General features: G+C 49.1%; 1 protein-coding gene across 2 annotated transcripts in view; it reads right to left on the bottom strand.

Annotated features, from left to right (window-relative positions):
* The window catches only part of LOC135557925 (coiled-coil domain-containing protein 85C-A-like), a 147,220-nt gene that overhangs the window by 16,482 nt on the left and 106,379 nt on the right, over positions 1-24,359 (bottom strand). For both annotated transcript variants that reach the window (XM_064991643.1, XM_064991644.1), the window contains exon 2: positions 17,363-17,445. In XM_064991643.1, coding sequence (XP_064847715.1) covers positions 17,363-17,445 — 83 coding nt within the window. The remainder of the gene's footprint in view (positions 1-17,362; positions 17,446-24,359) is intronic.

The following is a 24,359-nucleotide window of genomic DNA, read 5'->3' as shown; positions in this document are numbered from 1 at the left end:
CTAGCTAGCTAACATGAACCACCTAGCTAGCTAGTTAACATGAACCACAACAAATGGGAAATAGTGTAATGCACATGAAATGCGTTGTGGTGGAAATTGTGTAATACTCACAGAAAAGTGTGCCAGTCGCGAATTTCAAATAAGTAATTTGTGTCTGTGTCACAATTTTCAGCAGATATGTGTCAGTTCCTTTGTCCATCTCGAGATCTCACATTTCACCAAGTTTGATATAGAAAGCTTAAAATTCCTCAACATCATCAGATCAACAACAAGAGATCAACAACAGGACGTTCATAAAACATTCAGGACGTGTTCATTTTCTTGCTTACATACACCAGTTGTCAGTTATGCATTAATGATGTCTGGTTCTCCACCTGAGTTCGCTGTGTCGCCCTCATACAGCCACCAGACGGTCCTACAGCCTGGGACAAGCATTCTGCTGTACTGTTTATACTTCACAACACACTGTAGCATATCACTCACCTCCCAGGCTTCAATACAACACACTGTAGCATATCACTCACCTCCCAGGCCTCAATACAACACACCGTAGCATATCACTCACCTCCCAGGCCTCAATACAACACACTGTAGCATATCACTCACCTCCCAGGCCTCAATACAACACACCGTAGCATATCACTCACCTCCCAGGCCTCAATACAACACACTGTAGCATATCACTCACCTCCCAGGCCTCAATACAACACACTGTAGCATATCACTCACCTCCCAGGCCTCAATACAACACACCGTAGCATATCACTCACCTCCCAGGCCTCAATACAACACACTGTAGCATATCACTCACCTCCCAGGCCTCAATACAACACACCGTAGCATATCACTCACCTCCCAGGCCTCAATACAACACACTGTAGCATATCACTCACCTCCCAGGCCTCAATACAACACACTGTAGCATATCACTCACCTCCCAGGCCTCAATACAACACACTGTAGCATATCACTCACCTCCCAGGCCTCAATACAACACACTGTAGCATATCACTCACCTCCCAGGCCTCAATACAACACACTGTTGCATATCACTCACCTCCCAGGCCTCAATACAACACACTGTAGCATATCACTCACCTCCCAGGCCTCAATACAACACACTGTAGCATATCACTCACCTCCCAGGCCTCAATACAACACACTGTAGCATATCACTCACCTCCCAGGCCTCAATACAACACACTGTAGCATATCACTCACCTCCCAGGCCTCAATACAACACACCGTAGTATATCACTCACCTCCCTGGCCTCAATACAACACACCGTAGTATATCACTCACCTCCCAGGCCTCAATACAACACACTGTAGCATATCACTCACCTCCCAGGCCTCAATACAACACACCGTAGTATATCACTCACCTCCCAGGCCTCAATACAACACACCGTAGCATATCACTCACCTCCCAGGCCTCAATACAACACACTGCAGCAAATCACTCACCTCCCAGGCCTCAATACAACACACCGTAGTATATCACTCACCTCCCAGGCCTCAATACAACACACTGTAGCATATCACTCACCTCCCAGGCCTCAATACAACACACTGTAGCATATCACTCACCTCCCAGGCCTCAATACAACACACTGCAGCATATCACTCACCTCCCAGGCCTCAATACAACACACTGTAGCATATCACTCACCTCCCAGGCCTCAATACAACACACTGTAGCATCACTCACCTCCCAGGCCTCAATACAACACACTGTAGCATATCACTCACCTCCCAGGCCTCAATACAACACACCGTAGTATATCACTCACCTCCCAGGCCTCAATACAACACACTGTAGCATATCACTCACCTCCCAGGCCTCAATACAACACACTGTAGCATATCACTCACCTCCCAGGCCTCAATACAACACACCGTAGTATATCACTCACCTCCCAGGCCTCAATACAACACACTGTAGCATATCACTCACCTCCTAGGCCTCAATACAACACACTGTAGCATATCACTCACCTCCCAGGCCTCAATACAATACGTACCACACACCAACAGAGCTGTGGACTATGCCACCAACAGCGTAGTATAATTAGCTTGCATGCTATAGCGTCTTAATAGTGATTTGCCTGAACACGACGCCAACGTGTAAGCTGACAGGTGTGAAAGGCCCATCACCAGAGAAAAGAATAGCAGCGTAGAGTTGGAGTTAAGAGAGTTACCTTGTTTCTCTGTATCTGTGAGAAACTACATCTGCTACAGGCCTGAATGTGGGGGGCGGAAGAGATGCTATGAGAGGACGGCTGACCAGTTGTTTTGTGTGACATCGAGGTCATAGGTCATTGTAAAGCAAAGTAAACACATAACAGATGGCAACACTATGTCTGGCTATGTAGGAGGATAGTAACTGTGACGATCACAAAGCACAGATATACATTATCTTACCAAAACGGCTCTGAAGAAAAGTTAATAATCAGGTATCCTTATGTAAAAGGTCATGGAGGTCAATCTTCAGCACCTACTTATTAATCGACTCGATGATACAAGTTTTGTGTCAGTGGTTCCAGCCCACACACTTTGCCAACATAATAATCTGAAGGAAGATCACTGGGAAAATAAGTGCTAAAAATAAATAGATCCCAATTAAATGTATATTTAAATCGCTTTTATGTCTTCAAAGACGATGCTTGAGTTGGTTTATCGCTACGGTGCTTTTGCACTGGGGTGAACTGAGCCTCACGTAATAGAATAGCATACAGTGCTTCAGTGTATCGAGCCATACCATTTAAAGCAGAGATCATCGAACTAGATTCGGCCACGGGATGATTTGTTCTCCAGAGGATGGTCAGGGGGTCGGAAACATAATGACAAATAATTTGCAGACTGAAGCCTAAACAGATATTTGATTAAAACAGTTTCAAATCTTACATTTGTATACGATCATATAGATTCTCTATTATGTGTGGGAATACTTCGGAACAAATTTACAAATTTTAAATCCCTTGGCGCTGATATCCTGGTGGTTTTACAATAATAATAAAAAATATACATTTTTATTTTTTGCTCAGAAAACTTGGGAGGCCAAATAAAATCACGTCCCGCGGGCCCCCCGTTGGGGAAACCTGATTTTAAAGGGGGGGAAAATTGTGAAAACAAAGTGAAAAAATGTCATGTTTATATGGCTGATGACTATATGCTGAGAGGTTTTAGGATCGATTACCTATTGGTTCAAAAGGTTTTAGGATCGATTACCTATTGGTTCAAAAGGTTTTTAGGATCGATTACCTATTGGTTCAAAAGGTTTTAGGATCGATTACCTATTGGTTCAAAAGGTTTTAGGATCGATTACCTATTGGTTCAAAAGGTTTTAGGATCGATTACCTATTGGTTCAAAAGGTTTTAGGATCGATTACCTATTGGTTTTAAAAGGTTTTAGGATCGATTACCTATTGGTTCAAAATGTTTTAGGATCGATTACCTATTGGTTCAAAATGTTTTAGGATCGATTACCTATTGGTTCAAAATGTTTTAGGATCGATTACCTATTGGTTCAAAAGGTTTTAGGATCGATTACCTATTGGTTCAAAAGGTTTTAGGATCGATTACCTATTGGTTCAAAAGGTTTTAGGATCGATTACCTATTGGTTCAAAAGGTTTTAGGATCGATTACCTATTGGTTCAAAAGGTTTTAGGATCGATTACCTATTGGTTCAAAAGGTTTTAGGATCGATTACCTATTGGTTCAAAAGGTTTTAGGATCGATTACCTATTGGTTCAAAAGGTTTTAGGATCGATTACCTATTGGTTCAAAAGGTTTTAGGATCGATTACCTATTGGTTCAAAAGGTTTTAGGATTGATTACCTATTGGTTCAAAAGGTTTTAGGATCGATTACCTATTGGTTCAAAAGGTTTTTGGATCGATTACCTATTGGTTCAAATGGTTTTCGGATCGATTACCTATTGGTTCAAAAGGTTTTAGGATCGATTACCTATTGGTTCAAAAGGTTTTTAGGATCGATTACCTATTGGTTCAAAAGGTTTTTAGGATCGATTACCTATTGGTTCAAAAGGTTTTTAGGATCGATTACCTATTGGTTCAAAAGGTTTTTAGGATCGATTACCTATTGGTTCAAAAGGTTTTTAGGATCGATTACCTATTGGTTCAAAAGGTTTTTAGGATCGATTACCTATTGGTTCAAAAGGTTTTTAGGATCGATTACCTATTGGTTCAAAAGGTTTTTAGGATCGATTACCTATTGGTTCAAAAGGTTTTTAGGATCGATTACCTATTGGTTCAAAAGGTTTTTAGGATCGATTACCTATTGGTTCAAAAGGTTTTTAGGATCGATTACCTATTGGTTCAAAAGGTTTTTAGGATCGATTACCTATTGGTTCAAAAGGTTTTTAGGATCGATTACCTATTGGTTCAAAAGGTTTTTAGGATCGATTACCTATTGGTTCAAAAGGTTTTTTAGGATCGATTACCTATTTTGAACCTCGGCTTACAGTACGTACGACAAGACAACACGTAAAGCTGAAATATGTTACTTTTAAAGCGACCCGACCAAATTCACATAGAACTGTGAGTTAAGATCTCAAGTCCAAGAAGCAGTAGATGTGTTCTATACACGCACATTTCTATGCTTCCCGTTCTTAAGTTTAGTTTTTTTGCATCTTTTCCATTTTCGGTTTCGTACACCAGCTTTGAACAGCTGAAAATACAATATTTTTCGTTATTGAAAATATATTTCACAGCGGTTTAGAAATTAGGCGAAGTCAAACAATTCAAATTTTTGTGATCAGGAAATGGCAGGGCGATTCCTGCATATTGCACCTTTGTCTTGTTCACTAGCCTTGCGTGTCTCTCGTCTTGATATAGCTGACATACTGTATACAGAGCATTCTGAAAGTATTCAGACCCCTTCACTTTTCCACATTTTGTTACGTTACAGCATTATTCTAAAATGGATGAAATAGTTTTTCCCCCTCATCAATCTACACACAATACCCCACAATGACAAAGATTTTTCTATTTTTTTTGCATAATTTACAAAATTATATTTACATAAGTATTCAGACCCCTTTACTCAGTACTTTGTTGAAGCACCTTGACAGACAAGCTCTGTCAGGTTGGATGGGGAGCGTCGCTGCACAGCTATTTTCAGGTCTCTGCAGAGATGTTAGATTGGGTTCTGGCTCTGGCTGGGCCACACAAGGACATTCATAGACATGTCCCGAAGCCACTCCTGCATTGTATTGGCTGTGTGCTTAGGGTCGTTGTCCTGCTGGAAGGTGAACCTTCGCCCCCAGTCTGAGGTCTGGAGCAGGTTTTCATCAAGGATCTCTCTGTACTTTGCTCTGTTCATCTTTGCCTCGATCCTGACTATACTCCAAGTCCCTGCCGCTGAAAAACACCCCCACAGCATGATTCTGCCACCACCATGCTTCACCGTAGGGATGGTGCCAGGTTTCCTCCAGACGTGACGCTTGGCATTCAGGACAAAGAGTTCAATCTTGGTTTCATCAGACCAGAGAATCGTGTTTCTCTTGGTCTGAGAATCTTTATGTCACAATTGGCAAACGGCAAGGGGCTGTCATGTGCCTTTTAGTGAGGAGTGGTTTCCCTCTGGCCATTCAACTATAAAGGCCTGATTGGTGCAGTGCTAGAGATGGTTGTCCTTCTGAAAGGTTCTCCCATCTCCACAGAGGAACTCTGGAGCTCTGTCAGAGTGACCATCGGGTTCTTAGTCATCTCCCTGACCAAGGCCCTTCTCTCCTGATTACTCAGTTTGGCCGGGCAGCCAGCTCTAGGAAGAGTCTTGGTGGTTACAAACGTATTCCATTTAAGAATGATGGAGGCCACTATGTTCTTGGGGACCTTCAATGCTGCAGAAATGTTTAGGTACCCTTCACCAGATCTGTGCCTCAACACAATCCTGTCTCGGGGCTCTACAGACAATTCCTTCGACCTCATGGCCTGGTTTTTACTCTGACATGCAGTGTCAACTGTGGGACCTTATATAGACAGTTGTGTGCCTTTCCAAATCATGTCCAATCAAGTTGTAGTAACATCCTAAGGATGATCAATGGAAACAGGTTGCACATGAGCTTAATTTCGAGTCTCATAGCAAAGGATCTGAATACTTATGTTATTTATGTTTTTTACTTTTAATAAATTTGAAAACATTTCTAAAAACCTGTTTTGGCTTTGTCATTATCAGATATTGTGTGTATTTTACCTTTATTTAACTAGGTAAGTCAGTTTAAGAACAAAATCTTATTTACAATGACGGCCTACCGGGGAACAGTGGGTTAACTGCCTTGTTTAGGGGCAAAACTACCTTATCAGCTCGAGGACTCGATCCAGCAACCTTTCAGTTACTGGCACAATGCTCTAACCACTAGGCTCCCTGCCGCCCATTAATGAGGATTTTCTTATGTTTAATCCAGTTTAGAACAAGGCTGTAACGTAACAAAATGTGGAAAAAGTCATGCGGTCTGAATACTTTCTGAATGTCCTTTTAGCCGACAGCCCCCCCCCCCCCCTCTCGAGCCACCCCCTCTCTCTCTCCCTATAGAGCCTTTCTTCCCCTCTCCCTATAGAGCCTTTCTTCCCCTCTCCCTATAGAGCCTTTCTCCCCCTCTCCCTATAGAGCCTTTCTCCCCCTCTCCCTATAGAGCCTTTCTCCCCCTCTCCCTATAGAGCCTTTCTTCCCCTCTCCCTATAGAGCCTTTCTCCCCCTCTCCCTATAGAGCCTTTCTCCCCCTCTCCCTATAGAGCCTTTCTCCCCTCTCCCTATAGAGCCTTTCTCCCCCTCTCCCTAGAGCCTTTCTCCCCCTCTCCCTATAGAGCCTTTCTCCCCTCTCCCTATAGAGCCTTTCTCCCCCTCTCCCTATAGAGCCTTTCTCCCCCTCTCCCTATAGAGCCTTTCTCCCCCTCTCCCTATAGAGCCTTTCTCCCCTCTCCCTATAGAGCCTTTCTCCCCTCTCCCTATAGAGCCTTTCTCCTGTCTCCCTATAGAGCCTTTCTCCCCCTCTCCCTATAGAGCCTTTCTCCCCCTCTCCCTAGAGCCTTTCTCCCCCTCTCCCTATAGAGCCTTTCTCCCCCTCTCCCTATAGAGCCTTTCTCCCCTCTCCCTATAGAGCCTTTCTCCCCCTCTCCCTATAGAGCCTTTCTCCCCCTCTCCCTATAGAGCCTTTCTCCCCCTCTCCCTAGAGCCTTTCTCCCCCTCTTCCTATAGAGCCTTTCTCCCCCTCTTCCTATAGAGCCTTTCTCCCCCTCTCCCTATAGAGCCTTTCTCCCCTCTCCCTATAGAGCCTTTCTCCCCCTCTCCCTAGAGCCTTTCTCCCCCTCTTCCTATAGAGCCTTTCTCCCCCTCTTCCTATAGAGCCTTTCTCCCCCTCTCCCTATAGAGCCTTTCTCCCCTCTCCCTATAGAGCCTTTCTTCCCCTCTCCCAAAACCTGAAAGGTAACAGGTGAACCCCTGGTGAACTGGAAGAGCCTCCATCTCCCAATTTACCCTCCTGACAAATTCCATGTCATAGGAAGGTCACGCAGAGAGAAGACGGCAACGCTGTCACTGTCTGCTTCTCAAATGGCCCCCTATTCCCTGGGAGTCCTGGCCCAAAGTAGTGCACTACACAGGGTGCCATTTGGGATGCTGTCACTCTGTCGCAGAGCTCCCCTCCATCTCATCTCTGTTCTAAGCCTTGGGGGCAACATCACATCATGGCTCTGTTCTGTGGCTGGCTGTCTTACAGCTCCGGCATGAATTAAACATGGATAAACACATTCTCCACCCTTCAGTTCAGACGTACGGCTCAGTGCATTGTGAGTGGGAGAGACTACAGTGTGTTGTTGTGAGAGGGTGGGTTGAGGAGAGACTACAGTGTGTTGTGGTGAGAGGGTGGGTTGAGGAGAGACTACAGTGTGTTGTTGTGAGATGGTGGGTTGAGGAGAGACTACAGTGTGTTGTTGTGAGATGATGGGTTGAGGAGAGACTACAGTGTGTTGTTGTGAGATGGTGGGTTGAGGAGAGACTACAGTGTGTTGTTGTGAGAGGGTGGGTTGAGGAGAGACTACAGTGTGTTGTGGTGAGAGGGTGGGTTGAGGAGAGACTACAGTGTGTTGTTGTGAGAGGGTGGGTTGAGGAGAGACTACAGTGTGTTGTGGTGAGAGGATGGGTTGAGGAGAGACTACAGTGTGTTGTTGTGAGATGGTGGGTTGAGGAGAGACTACAGTGTGTTGTTGTGAGAGGGTGGGTTGAGGAGAGACTACAGTGTGTTGTGGTGAGAGGGTGGGTTGAGGAGAGACTACAGTGTGTTGTTGTGAGATGGTGGGTTGAGGAGAGACTACAGTGTGTTGTTGTGAGAGGGTGGGTTGAGGAGAGACTACAGTGTGTTGTTGTTAGAGGGTGGGTTGAGGAGAGACTACAGTGTGTTGTTGTGAGAGGATGGGTTGAGGAGAGACTACAGTGTGTTGTTGTGAGATGGTGGGTTGAGGAGAGACTACAGTGTGTTGTTGTGAGAGGGTGGGTTGAGGAGAGACTACAGTGTGTTGTGGTGAGAGGGTGGGTTGAGGAGAGACTACAGTGTGTTGTTGTGAGATGGTGGGTTGAGGAGAGACTACAGTGTGTTGTTGTGAGAGGGTGGGTTGAGGAGAGACTACAGTGTGTTGTTGTGAGATGGTGGGTTGAGGAGAGACTACAGTGTGTTGTTGTGAGAGGGTGGGTTGAGGAGAGACTACAGTGTGTTGTTGTGAGAGGGTGGGTTGAGGAGAGACTACAGTGTGTTGTTGTGAGAGGGTGGGTTGAGGAGAGACTACAGTGTGTTGTTGTGAGAGGGTGGGTTGAGGAGAGACTACAGTGTGTTGTTGTGAGAGGGTGGGTTGAGGAGAGACTACAGTGTGTTGTTGTGAGATGGTGGGTTGAGGAGAGACTACCGTGTGTTGTTGTGAGAGGATGGGTTGAGGAGAGACTACAGTGTGTTGTTGTGAGAGGGTGGGTTGAGGAGAGACTAAAGTGTGTTGTTGTGAGAGGGTGGGTTGAGGAGAGACTACAGTGTGTTGTTGAGAGAGGGTGGGTTGAGGAGAGAAGAGAGAGACTACAGTGTGTTGTTGTGAGAGGATGGGTTGAGGAGAGACTACAGTGTGTTGTTGTGAGAGGGTGGGTTGAGGAGAGACTACAGTGTGTTGTTGTGAGAGGGTGGGTTGAGGAGAGACTACAGTGTGTTGTTGTGAGAGGGTGGGTTGAGGAGAGTACAGCGTGTTGTGGTGAGAGGGTGGGTTGAGGAGAGACTACAGTGTGTTGTTGTGAGAGGGTGGGTTGAGAAGAGAAGAGAGAGACTACAGCGTGTTGTGGTGAGATGGTGGGTTGAGGAGAGACTACAGTGTATTGTTGTGAGATGGTGGGTTGAGGAGAGACTACAGTGTGTTGTTGTGAGAGGGTGGGTTGAGGAGAGTACAGCGTGTTGTTGTGAGAGGGTGGGTTGAGGAGAGACTACAGCATGTTGTTGTGAGAGGGTCGGTTGAGGAGAGACTACAGCATGTTGTTGTGAGAGGGTGGGTTGAGGAGAGACTACAGTGTGTTGTTGTGAGATGGTGGGTTGAGGAGAGACTAGTGTATTGTTGTGAGATGGTGGGTTGAGGAGAGTACAGCGTGTTGTGGTGAGAGGGTGGGTTGAGGTGAGACTACAGTGTGTTGTGGTGAGAGGGTGGGTTGAGGAGAGAGGAGAGAGACTACAGAGTGTTGTGGTGAGATGGTGGGTTGAGGAGAGACTACAGTGTGTTGTTGTGAGAGGGTGGGTTGAGGAGAGACTACAGTGTGTTGTTGTGAGAGGGTGGGTTGAGGAGAGACTACAATGTGTTGTTGTGAGAGGGTGGGTTGAGGAGAGACTACAGTGTGTTGTTGTGAGAGGGTGGGTTGAGGAGAGACTACAGTGTGTTGTTGTGAGATGGTGGGTTGAGGAGAGACTACAGTGTGTTGTTGTGAGGGTGGGTTGAGGAGAGACTACAGTGTGTTGTTGTGAGAGGGTGGGTTGAGGAGAGACTACAGTGTGTTGTTGTGAGATGGTGGGTTGAGGAGAGACTACAGTGTGTTGTTGTGAGAGGGTGGGTTGAGGAGAGACTACAGTGTGTTGTTGTGAGATGGTGGGTTGAGGAGAGACTACAGTGTGTTGTTGTGAGAGGGTGGGTTGAGGAGAGACTACAGTGTGTTGTTGTGAGAGGGTGGGTTGAGGAGAGACTACAGTGTGTTGTTGTGAGATGGTGGGTTGAGGAGAGACTACAGTGTGTTGTTGTGAGAGGGTGGGTTGAGGAGAGACTACAGTGTGTTGTTGTGAGATGGTGGGTTGAGGAGAGACTACAGTGTGTTGTTGTGAGAGGGTGGGTTGAGGAGAGACTACAGTGTGTTGTTGTGAGAGTGTGGGTTGAGGAGAGACTACAGTGTGTTGTTGTGAGAGGGTGGGTTGAGGAGAGACTACAGTGTGTTGTTGTGAGAGGGTGGGTTGAGGAGAGACTACAGTGTGTTGTTGTGAGAGGGTGGGTTGAGGAGAGACTACAGTGTGTTGTTGTGAGATGGTGGGTTGAGGAGAGACTACATTGTGTTGTTGTGAGATGGTGGGTTGAGGAGAGACTACAGTGTGTTGTTGTGAGAGGGTGGGTTGAGGAGAGACTACAGTGTGTTGTTGTGAGAGGGTGGGTTGAGGAGAGACTACAGTGTGTTGTTGTGAGAGGGTGGGTTGAGGAGAGACTACAGTGTGTTGTTGTGAGAGTGTGGGTTGAGGAGAGACTACAGTGTGTTGTTGTGAGAGGGTGGGTTGAGGAGAGACTACAGTGTGTTGTTGTGAGAGGGTGGGTTGAGGAGAGACTACAGTGTGTTGTTGTGAGAGGGTGGGTTGAGGAGAGACTACAGTGTGTTGTTGTGAGAGGGTGGGTTGAGGAGAGACTACAGTGTGTTGTTGTGAGAGGGTGGGTTGAGGAGAGACTACAGTGTGTTGTTGTGAGATGGTGGGTTGAGGAGAGACTACAGTGTGTTGTTGTGAGAGGGTGGGTTGAGGAGAGACTACAGTGTGTTGTTGTGAGAGGGTGGGTTGAGGAGAGACTACAGTGTGTTGTTGTGAGATGGTGGGTTGAGGAGAGTACAGCGTGTTGTTGTGAGATGGTGGGTTGAGGAGAGACTACAGTGTGTTGTTGTGAGAGGGTGGGTTGAGGAGAGACTACAGTGTGTTGTTGTGAGAGGGTGGGTTGAGGAGAGACTACAGTGTGTTGTTGTGAGAGGGTGGGTTGAGGAGAGACTACAGTGTGTTGTTGTGAGATGGTGGGTTGAGGAGAGACTACAGTGTGTTGTTGTGAGAGGGTGGGTTGAGGAGAGACTACAGTGTGTTGTTGTGAGAGGGTGGGTTGAGGAGAGACTACAGTGTGTTGTTGTGAGATGGTGGGTTGAGGAGAGACTACAGTGTGTTGTTGTGAGATGGTGGGTTGAGGAGAGACTACAGTGTGTTGTTGTGAGAGGGTGGGTTGAGGAGACACTACAGTGTGTTGTTGTGAGAGGGTGGGTTGAGGAGAGAGACTACAGTGTGTTGTTGTGAGAGGGTGGGTTGAGGAGAGACTACAGTGTGTTGTTGTGAGATGGTGGGTTGAGGAGAGACTACAGTGTGTTGTTGTGAGAGGGTGGGTTGAGGAGAGACTACAGTGTGTTGTTGTGAGATGGTGGGTTGAGGAGAGACTACAGTGTGTTGTTGTGAGAGGGTGGGTTGAGGAGAGACTACAGTGTGTTGTTGTGAGAGTGTGGGTTGAGGAGAGACTACAGTGTGTTGTTGTGAGAGGGTGGGTTGAGGAGAGACTACAGTGTGTTGTTGTGAGAGGGTGGGTTGAGGAGAGACTACAGTGTGTTGTTGTGAGAGGGTGGGTTGAGGAGAGACTACAGTGTGTTGTTGTGAGAGGGTGGGTTGAGGAGAGACTACAGTGTGTTGTTGTGAGAGGGTGGGTTGAGGAGAGACTACAGTGTGTTGTTGTGAGAGGGTGGGTTGAGGAGAGACTACAGTGTGTTGTTGTGAGATGGTGGGTTGAGGAGAGTACAGCGTGTTGTTGTGAGATGGTGGGTTGAGGAGAGACTACAGTGTGTTGTTGTGAGAGGGTGGGTTGAGGAGAGACTACAGTGTGTTGTTGTGAGAGTGTGGGTTGAGGAGAGACTACAGTGTGTTGTTGTGAGAGGGTGGGTTGAGGAGAGACTACAGTGTGTTGTTGTGAGAGGGTGGGTTGAGGAGAGACTACAGTGTGTTGTTGTGAGAGGGTGGGTTGAGGAGAGACTACAGTGTGTTGTTGTGAGAGGGTGGGTTGAGGAGAGACTACAGTGTGTTGTTGTGAGATGGTGGGTTGAGGAGAGACTACAGTGTGTTGTTGTGAGAGGGTGGGTTGAGGAGAGACTACAGTGTGTTGTTGTGAGAGGGTGGGTTGAGGAGAGACTACAGTGTGTTGTTGTGAGATGGTGGGTTGAGGAGAGTACAGCGTGTTGTTGTGAGATGGTGGGTTGAGGAGAGACTACAGTGTGTTGTTGTGAGAGGGTGGGTTGAGGAGAGACTACAGTGTGGTTGTTGTGAGAGGGTGGGTTGAGGAGAGACTACAGTGTGTTGTTGTGAGATGGTGGGTTGAGGAGAGACTACAGTGTGTTGTTGTGAGAGGGTGGGTTGAGGAGAGACTACAGTGTGTTGGTGTGAGAGGGTGGGTTGAGGAGAGACTACAGTGTGTTGTTGTGAGATGGTGGGTTGAGGGAGGAGAGACTACAGCGTGTTGTTGTGAGATGGTGGGTTGAGGAGAGACTACAGTGTGTTGTTGTGAGAGGGTGGGTTGAGGAGAGACTACAGTGTGTTGTTGTGAGGGTGGGTTGAGGAGAGACTACAGTGTGTTGTTGTGAGAGGGTGGGTTGAGGAGAGACTACAGTGTGTTGTTGTGAGATGGTGGGTTGAGGAGAGACTACAGTGTGTTGTTGTGAGAGGGTGGGTTGAGGAGAGACTACAGTGTGTTGTTGTGAGATGGTGGGTTGAGGAGAGACTACAGTGTGTTGTTGTGAGAGGGTGGGTTGAGGAGAGACTACAGTGTGTTGTTGTGAGAGGGTGGGTTGAGGAGAGACTACAGTGTGTTGTTGTGAGATGGTGGGTTGAGGAGAGACTACAGTGTGTTGTTGTGAGAGGGTGGGTTGAGGAGAGACTACAGTGTGTTGTTGTGAGATGGTGGGTTGAGGAGAGACTACAGTGTGTTGTTGTGAGAGGGTGGGTTGAGGAGAGACTACAGTGTGTTGTTGTGAGAGTGTGGGTTGAGGAGAGACTACAGTGTGTTGTTGTGAGAGGGTGGGTTGAGGAGAGACTACAGTGTGTTGTTGTGAGAGGGTGGGTTGAGGAGAGACTACAGTGTGTTGTTGTGAGAGGGTGGGTTGAGGAGAGACTACAGTGTGTTGTTGTGAGATGGTGGGTTGAGGAGAGACTACATTGTGTTGTTGTGAGATGGTGGGTTGAGGAGAGACTACAGTGTGTTGTTGTGAGAGGGTGGGTTGAGGAGAGACTACAGTGTGTTGTTGTGAGAGGGTGGGTTGAGGAGAGACTACAGTGTGTTGTTGTGAAAGGGTGGGTTGAGGAGAGACTACAGTGTGTTGTTGTGAGAGTGTGGGTTGAGGAGAGACTACAGTGTGTTGTTGTGAGAGGGTGGGTTGAGGAGAGACTACAGTGTGTTGTTGTGAGAGGGTGGGTTGAGGAGAGACTACAGTGTGTTGTTGTGAGAGGGTGGGTTGAGGAGAGACTACAGTGTGTTGTTGTGAGAGGGTGGGTTGAGGAGAGACTACAGTGTGTTGTTGTGAGAGGGTGGGTTGAGGAGAGACTACAGTGTGTTGTTGTGAGATGGTGGGTTGAGGAGAGACTACAGTGTGTTGTTGTGAGAGGGTGGGTTGAGGAGAGACTACAGTGTGTTGTTGTGAGAGGGTGGGTTGAGGAGAGACTACAGTGTGTTGTTGTGAGATGGTGGGTTGAGGAGAGTACAGCGTGTTGTTGTGAGATGGTGGGTTGAGGAGAGACTACAGTGTGTTGTTGTGAGAGGGTGGGTTGAGGAGAGACTACAGTGTGTTGTTGTGAGAGGGTGGGTTGAGGAGAGACTACAGTGTGTTGTTGTGAGAGGGTGGGTTGAGGAGAGACTACAGTGTGTTGTTGTGAGATGGTGGGTTGAGGAGAGACTACAGTGTGTTGTTGTGAGAGGGTGGGTTGAGGAGAGACTACAGTGTGTTGTTGTGAGAGGGTGGGTTGAGGAGAGACTACAGTGTGTTGTTGTGAGATGGTGGGTTGAGGAGAGTACAGCGTGTTGTTGTGAGATGGTGGGTTGAGGAGAGACTACAGTGTGTTGTTGTGAGAGGGTGGGTTGAGGAGACACTACAGTGTGTTGTTGTGAGAGGGTGGGTTGAGGAGAGACTACAGTGTGTTGTTGTGAGAGGGTGGGTTGAGGAGAGACTACAGTGTGTTGTTGTGAGATGGTGGGTTGAGGAGAGACTACAGTGTGTTGTTGTGAGAGGGTGGGTTGAGGAGAGACTACAGTGTGTTGTTGTGAGATGGTGGGTTGAGGAGAGACTACAGTGTGTTGTTGTGAGAGGGTGGGTTGAGGAGAGACTACAGTGTGTTGTTGTGAGAGTGTGGGTTGAGGAGAGACTACAGTGTGTTGTTGTGAGAGGGTGGGTTGAGGAGAGACTACAGTGTGTTGTTGTGAGAGGGTGGGTTGAGGAGAGACTACAGTGTGTTGTTGTGAGAGGGTGGGTTGAGGAGAGACTACAGTGTGTTGTTGTGAGAGGGTGGGTTGAGGAGAGACTACAGTGTGTTGTTGTGAGAGGGTGGGTTGAGGAGAGACTACAGTGTGTTGTTGTGAGAGGGTGGGTTGAGGAGAGACTACAGTGTGTTGTTGTGAGATGGTGGGTTGAGGAGAGTACAGCGTGTTGTTGTGAGATGGTGGGTTGAGGAGAGACTACAGTGTGTTGTGAGAGGGTGGGTTGAGACTACAGTGTGTGTTGTGAGAGGGTGGGTTGAGGAGAGACTACAGTGTGTTGTTGTGAGAGTGTGGGTTGAGGAGAGACTACAGTGTGTTGTTGTGAGAGGGTGGGTTGAGGAGAGACTACAGTGTGTTGTTGTGAGAGGGTGGGTTGAGGAGAGACTACAGTGTGTTGTTGTGAGAGGGTGGGTTGAGGAGAGACTACAGTGTGTTGTTGTGAGAGGGTGGGTTGAGGAGAGACTACAGTGTGTTGTTGTGAGATGGTGGGTTGAGGAGAGACTACAGTGTGTTGTTGTGAGAGGGTGGGTTGAGGAGAGACTACAGTGTGTTGTTGTGAGAGGGTGGGTTGAGGAGAGACTACAGTGTGTTGTTGTGAGATGGTGGGTTGAGGAGAGTACAGCGTGTTGTTGTGAGATGGTGGGTTGAGGAGAGACTACAGTGTGTTGTTGTGAGATGGTGGGTTGAGGAGAGTACAGCGTGTTGTTGTGAGATGGTGGGTTGAGGAGAGACTACAGTGTGTTGTTGTGAGAGGGTGGGTTGAGGAGAGACTACAGTGTGTTGTTGTGAGAGTGTGGGTTGAGGAGAGACTACAGTGTGTTGTTGTGAGAGGGTGGGTTGAGGAGAGACTACAGTGTGTTGTTGTGAGAGGGTGGGTTGAGGAGAGACTACAGTGTGTTGTTGTGAGAGGGTGGGTTGAGGAGAGACTACAGTGTGTTGTTGTGAGATGGTGGGTTGAGGAGAGACTACAGTGTGTTGTTGTGAGAGGGTGGGTTGTGGAGAGACTACAGTGTGTTGTTGTGAGAGGGTGGGTTGAGGAGAGACTACAGTGTGTTGTTGTGAGATGGTGGGTTGAGGAGAGTACAGCGTGTTGTTGTGAGATGGTGGGTTGAGGAGAGACTACAGTGTGTTGTTGTGAGAGGGTGGGTTGAGGAGACACTACAGTGTGTTGTTGTGAGAGGGTGGGTTGAGGAGAGACTACAGTGTGTTGTTGTGAGAGGGTGGGTTGAGGAGAGACTACAGTGTGTTGTTGTGAGAGGGTGGGTTGAGGAGAGAAGAGAGAGACTACAGCGTGTTGTTGTGAGAGGGTGGGTTGAGGAGACACTACAGTGTGTTGTTGTGAGAGGGTGGGTTGAGGAGAGACTACAGTGTGTTGTTGTGAGAGGGTGGGTTGAGGAGAGACTACAGTGTGTTGTTGTGAGAGGGTGGGTTGAGGTGAGACTACAGTGTGTTGTGGTGAGAGGGTGGGTTGAGGAGAGAGGAGAGAGACTACAGAGTGTTGTGGTGAGATGGTGGGTTGAGGAGAGACTACAGTGTGTTGTTGTGAGAGGGTGGGTTGAGGAGAGAAGAGAGAGACTACAGCGTGTTGTTGTGAGAGGGTGGGTTGAGGAGAGACTACAGTGTGTTGTTGTGAGAGGGTGGGTTGAGGAGAGACTACAGTGTGTTGTTGTGAGAGGGTGGATTGAGGAGAGACTACAGTGTGTTGTTGTGAGAGGGTGGGTTGAGGAGAGACTACAGTGTGTTGTTGTGAGAGGGTGGGTTGAGGAGAGACTACAGTGTGTTGTTGTGAGAGGGTGGGTTGAGGAGAGACTACAGTGTGTTGTTGTGAGAGGGTGGGTTGAGGAGAGACTACAGTGTGTTGTTGTGAGAGGGTGGGTTGAGGAGAGACTACAGTGTGTTGTTGTGAGAGGGTGGGTTGAGGAGAGACTACAGTGTGTTGTTGTGAGAGGGTGGGTTGAGGAGAGACTACAGTGTGTTGTTGTGAGAGGGTGGGTTGAGGAGAGACTACAGTGTGTTGTTGTGAGAGGGTGGGTTGAGGAGAGACTACAGTGTGTTGTTGTGAGAGTGTGGGTTGAGGAGAGACTACAGTGTGTTGTTGTGAGAGTGTGGGTTGAGGAGAGACTACAGTGTGTTGTTGTGAGAGGGTGGGTTGAGGAGAGACTACAGTGTGTTGTTGTGAGAGGGTGGGTTGAGGAGAGACTACAGTGTGTTGTTGTGAGAGGGTGGGTTGAGGAGAGACTACAGTGTGTTGTTGTGAGAGGGTGGGTTGAGAAGAGACTACAGTGTGTTGTTGTGAGAGGGTGGGTTGAGGAGAGACTACAGCATGTTGTTGTGAGAGGGTGGGTTGAGGAGAGACTACAGTGTGTTGTTGTGAGAGGGTGGGTTGAGGACAGACCTCAAAAAGACAATTTTGTCCTCGTGGGTGCTTATGAATTCAGTAATGAAAAGAAAACTCTCTTTTAAATCACTAAGGCGTACTGTGTGTGTGTGTGTGTGTGTGTGTGTGTGTGTGTGTGTGTGTGTGTGTGTGTGTGTGTGTGTGTGTGTGTGTGTGTGTGTGTGTGTGTGTGTGTGTGTGTGACCATCACCTGAGTTAAAAGCTTGTTGTTGTCGTCTTCCAATATCCTCATCTTGATCTCCAGCTCTCTGATGTAGTTAGAGGAGGAGGAGTCTAAAAACGAGAGAAAGAGAAGAGGAAGATGAGAGAAAATGATGAGGATGAGGAAGAGAAGGATGAGAGAAAAGGGGGATGAGAGGAAAAGATGAAGATGAGGAGGATAAGAGAAGAGGGGGATGAGAGGAAAAGATGAAGATGATGAGAGAAGAGGGGGATGAGAGGAAAAGATGAAGATGAGGAGGATAAGAGAAGATGGGGGATGAGAGGAAAAGATGAGGAGGATGAAGATGAGGAGGATGAGTGAAGAGGGGGATGAGAGGAAAGGATGAAGAGGAGTAGAGATTATTTTTCTTCAGTGACTTGGTTGTTTTTCTACAGCCCGACAGATAACGTGTTAATTTTGTTTGGGGCGGCAGGGTAGCCTAGTGGTTAGAGCGTGTGACTAGTAACCGAAAGGTTGCAAGTACGAATCCCCGAGCTGACAAGGTACAAATCTGTCGTTCTGCCTTTGAACAGGCAGTTAACCCACTGTTCCTAGGCCGTCATTGAAAATAAGAATTTGTTCTTAACTGACTTGCCTAGTAAAATAAAGGTAAAATAAAAAAATTTAAAAAAAAATGGACCCAGAGACATGGACACAGAGACAGAGACATGGACCCAGAGACAGAGACATGGACCCAGAGACAGAGACATGGACCCAGAGACATGGACACAGAGACAGAGACATGGACCCAGAGACAGAGACATGGACCCAGAGACAGAGACATGGACCCAGAGACATGGACCCAGAGACAGAGACATGGACCCAGAGACAGAGACATGGACCCAGAGACAGAGACATGGACACAGAGACATGGACACAGAGACATGGACACAGAGACATGGAGACAGAGACAGAGACATGGACACAGAGACAGAGACATGGACCCAGAGACAGAGACATGGACCCAGAGACAGAGACATGGACCCAGAGACAGAGACAAGGACACAGAGACATGGACCCAGAGACATGGACCCAGAGACAGAGACAGAGACATGGACCCAGAGACATGGACCCAGAGACATGGACACAGAGACATGGACCCGGACACAGAGACATGGACCCAGAGACAAAGACATGGACCCAGAGACATGGACCCAGAGACATGGACACAGAGACATGGACACAGAGACATGGACCCAGAGACATGGACCCAGAGACAGAGACATGGACCCAGAGACAGAGACATGGACCCAGAGACAGAGACATGGTCCCAGAGACATGGACAAAGAGACATGGACAAAGAGACATTGACCCAGAGACAGAGACATGGACCCAGAGACAGAGACATGGACCCAGAGACATGGACCCAGAGACAGAGACATGGACCCAGAGACATGGACCCAGAGACAGAGACATGGACCCAGAGACATGGACACAGAGACATGGACCCATAGACATGGACACAGAGACATGGACCCAGAGACATGGACACAGAGACAGAGACATGGACCCAGAGACAGAGACATGGACCCAGAGACAGAGACATGGACACAGAGACATGGACCCAGAGACAGAGACATGGACCCAGAGACAGAGACATGGACCCAGAGACAGAGACATGGACCCAGAGACAGAGACATGGACCCAGAGACAGAGACATGGACCCAGAGACAGAGACATGGACCCAGAGACATGGACACAGAGACATGGACCCAGAGACATGGACCCAGAGACATGGACCCAGAGACATGGACACAGAGACAGAGACATGGACCCAGAGACAGAGACATGGACCCAGAGACAGAGACATGGACCCAGAGACAGAGACATGGACCCAGAGACAGAGACATGGACACAGAGACAGAGACATGGACCCAGAGACAGAGACATGGACACAGAGACATGGACCCAGAGACAGAGACATGGACACAGAGACATGGACCCAGAGACAGAGACATGGACACAGAGACATGGACCCAGAGACAGAGACATGGACCCAGAGACATGGACACAGAGACATGGACCCAGAGACATGGACCCAGAGACATGGACCCAGAGACAGACACATGGACCCAGAGACAGACACATGGACCCAGAGACAGAGACATGGACCCAGAGACAGAGACATGGACCCAGAGACATGGACACAGAGACATGGACCCAGAGACATGGACACAGAGACATGGACCCAGAGACAGAGACATGGACCCAGAGACAGAGACATGGACACAGAGACATGGACATGGACCCAGAGACAGAGACATGGACACAGAGACATGGACCCAGACACATGGACCCAGAGACAGAGACATGGACACAGAGACAGAGACATGGACACAGAGACAGAGACATGGACACAGAGACAGAGACATGGACCCAGAGACATGGACACAGAGACATGGACCCAGACACATGGACCCAGAGACAGAGACATGGACACAGAGACAGACACATGGACCCAGACACATGGACCCAGACACATGGACCCAGACACATGGACCCAGAGACATGGACACAGAGACAGAGACATGGACACGGAGACATGGACACAGAGACATGGACCCAGACACATGGACCCAGAGACAGAGACATGGGTGACAGAGTGAACTCAGCTGACACACCAGGACCAGCACCAGGATACTCTGCCAGGACCTGGTGCAGGAGATAATGGGCCACACTGACACAGTACACTGCCATCAGATTCCCATGGCTCAGTTGGATGGACTAGGATAAAAGAGTCTATAGTGATAAATGACTGACCAGGAGCTAACCAAGACCATTGAGAATTCACAGCTATCAGAAAGGACCAGACCAAAAATACTATGTCAGAGGTAATAGACAGCTAAAGCTCTGCCAAGGGCTCAATAAACCCCACAGCTAGAGAGAGAGTCTCTGTCTCTCTCAGAGCAGCATGTAACACTCTACAAACCACACGCGGACGTCTCTCTCAGAGCAGCATGTAACACTCTACAAACCACACGCGGATGTCTCTCTCAGAGCAGCATGTAACACTCTGCAAACCACACGCGGATGTCTCTCTCAGAGCAGCATGTAACACTCTGCAAACCACACGCGGATGTCTCTCTCAGAGCAGCATGTAACACTCTACAAACCACACGCGGATGTCTCTCTCAGAGCAGCATGTAACACTCTACAAACCACACGCGGATGTCTCTCTCAGAGCAGCATGTAACACTCTACAAACCACACGCGGACGTCTCTCTCAGAGCAGCATGTAACACTCTACAAACCACACGCGGATGTCTCTCTCAGAGCAGCATGTAACACTCTACAAACCACACGCGGACGTCTCTCTCAGAGCAGCATGTAACACTCTACAAACCACACGCGGACGTCCCTCTCAGAGCAGCATGTAACACTCTGCAAACCACACGCGGACAACCCCTCTCTTTACCACTCTGCTCTCCTAGGAGACAGGGGCAGGCACATTTGAACTCCCTCTCCTCCCTCCCTCCCTCTCCTACCTCAACCTCCATCCCTCCCTCCCTTCCTACCTCAACCTCTATCCCTCCCTCTCCTACCTCGACCTCCATCCCTCCCTCTTTCCCCTCCCTCCCTCTGTCTCCTACCTCCACCTCCATCCCTCCGTCTCCTACCTCCACCTCCATCACTCTGTCTCCTACCTCCATCCCTCCCTCCCTTCCTACCTCAACCTCTATCCCTGCCTCCCTCTCGACCTCCATCCCTCCCTCTTTCCCCTCCCTCTGTCTCCTACCTCGACCTCCATCCCTCTGTCTCCTAACTCCACCTCCATCCCTCCATCTCCTAACTCCACCTCCATCCCTCCGTCTCCTACCTCCACCTCCATCCCTCTGTCTCCTACCTCCACCTCCATCCCTCTGTCTCCACCTCCATCCCTCTGTCTCCTACCTCCACCTCCATCCCTCTGTCTCCTACCTCCACCTCCATCCCTCTGTCTCCTACCTCCACCTCCATCCCTCTGTCTCCTACCTCCACCTCCATCCCTCCGTCTCCTACCTCCACCTCCATCCCTCCGTCTCCTACCTCCACCTCCATCCCTCCGTCTCCTACCTCCACCTCTATCCCACTGTCTCTTACCTCCACCTCCATCCCTCTGTCTCCTACCTCCACCTCAATCCCCCCGTATCCTACCTCCACCTCCATCCCCCCGTCTCCTACCTCCACCTCATCCCTCCGTCTCCTACCTCCACCTCCATCCCTCCGTCTCCTACCTCCACCTCCATCCCTCCGTCTCCTACCTCCACCTCTATCCCCCTGTCTCCTACCTCCACCTCCATCCCCCCGTCTCCTACCTCCACCTCCATCCCTTCCTACCTCAACCTCCATCCCTCCCTCCCTCCCTCTCCTACCTCCACCTCTATCCCCCTGTCTCCTACCTCCACCTCCATCCCCCCGTCTCCTATCTCCACCTCCATCCCTCCCTCCCTTCCTACCTCAACCTCCATCCCTCCCTCCCTCCCTCTCCTACCTCTACCTCCATCCCTCTGTCTCCTACCTCAACCTCCATCCCTCTGTCTCCTACCTCGACCTCCATCCCTCCCTTCCTACCTCAACCTCTATCCCTCCGTTTCCTACCTCGACCTCCATGCCTCCCTTCCTACCTCAACCTCTATCCCTGCCTCGCTCTCGACCTCAATCCCTCCCTCTTTCCCCTCCCTCTGTCTCTTACCTCGACCTCCATCCCTCCCTCCCTCCCTTCCTACCTCAACCTCCATCCCTCCCTCCCTCCCTCTCCTACCTCGACCTCCATCCCTCCCTCCCTTCCTACCTCGACCTCCATCCCTCCCTCCCTCCCTCTCCTACCTCGACCTCCATCCCTCCCTCCCTTCCTACCTCAACCTCTATCCCTGCCTCCCTCTCGACCTCCATCCCTCCCTCTTTCCCCTCCCTTCGTCTCCTACCACCACCTCCATCCCTCTGTCTCCTACCTCCACCTCCATCCCTCTGTCTCCTAACTCCACCTCCATCCCTCTGTCTCCTACCTCCACCTCCATCCCTCTGTCTCCTACCTCCACCTCCATCCCTCTGTCTCCTACCTCCACCTCCATCCCTCTGTCTCCTACCTCTATCCCCCCTACCTCGACCTCCCTCCCTCCCTCCATCTACTACATCGACCTCCCTCCCTCCCCCCCTCCATCTACTACCTCAACCTCTATCCCTCCCTCCTTCTCCTCCATCCCTTTCCTCCCTCTCCTCCCTCCTTCTCCTCCATCCCTCTCCTACCTCAACCTCCCTCCCTCTTCTCCATCCCTCCCTCTCCTCCATCCCTCCCTCTCCTCCCTCCCTCTCATCCATCCCTCCCTCTCCTCCATCCCTCCCTCTCCTCCATCCCTCTCTTGCATCCCTCTCCTCCCTCCCTGTCCTCCCTCTCCTCCCTCCCTCTCCATCCATCCCTCTCCTCCATTCCTCTCCTCCCTCCCTCCCTCTCCTCCATCCCTCCCTCTCCTCCCTCCCTCTCCATCCCTCCCTCTCCTCCATCCCTCCCTCTCCTCCATCCGTTTCCTCCATTCCTCCCTCTCCATCCCTCCCTCTCCTCCATCCCTCCCTCCCTCCCTCCCTCTCCATCCCTCCCTCTCCTCCATTCCTCCCTCTCCATCCCTCCCTCTCCTCCATCCCTCCCTCTCCTCCATCCCTCCCTCCCTCTCCTCCATCCTATCATCTCCACTCCCTGCAGACAGATGGCATAGCAAAAGCACAAATAAAGAAACAAATACGCTTGCCTGGCCTTTCAACTCTATAACGACTACTTGTACTCAAAACTAGCATCTAGGAGGTCTCAGGTTATTACTAATGCATAAAGCTTCAGGCAGTTCTCAGGCTACATACATAATATTGTCAGACTAAACACAAAAAACCCTACCCTGAGATGGACAGAAATAGACAGACAGAGGCAGAGAGAGAGACACAGAGAGATGGAGGGTAAAGGAGAGAGAGACAGAGAGAGGGATAGAAATGGAAGGTGAAGGAGAGGGAGACAGAGAGAGGGATAGAAATGGAAGGTGAAGGAGAGAGAGACAGAGAGAGGGATAGAAATGGAAGGTGAAGGAGAGAGAGACAGAGAGAGGGATAGAAATGGAAGGTGAAGGAGAGGGAGACAGAGAGAGGGATAGAAATGGAAGGTGAAGGAGAGAGAGACAGAGAGAGGGATAGAAATGGAAGGTGAAGGAGAGAGAGACAGAGAGAGGGATAGAAATGGAAGGTGAAGGAGAGGGAGACAGAGGGATAGAAATGGAAGGTGAAGGAGAGGGAGACAGAGAGAGGGATAGAAATGGAAGGTGAAGGAGAGGGAGACAGAGAGAGGGATAGAAATGGAAGGTGAAGGAGAGAGAGACAGAGAGAGGGATAGAAATGGAAGGTGAAGGAGAGAGAGACAGAGAGAGAGGGATAGAAATGGAAGGTGAAGGAGAGAGAGACAATGGCATGTACCAGATGCTCAGCAGGCTCTGCTCACACTTACTGACCTGAGGCCAAACCACGTCCATCAACATTGGACACTTTATGGAACAAAAAGCCTTCACTATATCATCCTGGAATATCCAAGGCCTGAGGTCATCTGCCTTTGGCTTAAAGAGCAGGAACCCGAACTTCACCAAAGAAATCGGTAATACAGACATGTCATCCTGCAAGAAACCTGGTATAGAGGAGACGGACCAACTGGTTGCCCTCTATGTTACAGCTGGTAGTCCCATCCACCAAACTACCAGGTGTGAAACAGGGAAGGGACTCAGGGGGTATGCTAATTTGGTATAGAGCAGACCTAACTGGTATGATGGTATCCTCAATGAAATGATCAAATATACAGACAACAAATTCCAATTGGCTATACTAAAACTCTTTAACATCATCCTTAGCTCTGGCATCTTCCCCAATATTTGGAACCAAGGACTGATCACCCCAATCCACAAAAGAGGAGACAAATTTGACCCCAATAACTACCGTGGAATATGTGTCAACAGTAACCTTGGGAAAATCCTCTGCATTA

This window comes from Oncorhynchus masou, chromosome 16 (genome assembly GCF_036934945.1).
Source record: "Oncorhynchus masou masou isolate Uvic2021 chromosome 16, UVic_Omas_1.1, whole genome shotgun sequence".
In the NCBI taxonomy this organism is placed as follows: Eukaryota; Metazoa; Chordata; class Actinopteri; order Salmoniformes; family Salmonidae; genus Oncorhynchus; species Oncorhynchus masou.
The sequence above is the reverse complement of the archived record's forward strand: the minus strand, read 5'-3'. Positions and strand labels throughout refer to the sequence as shown.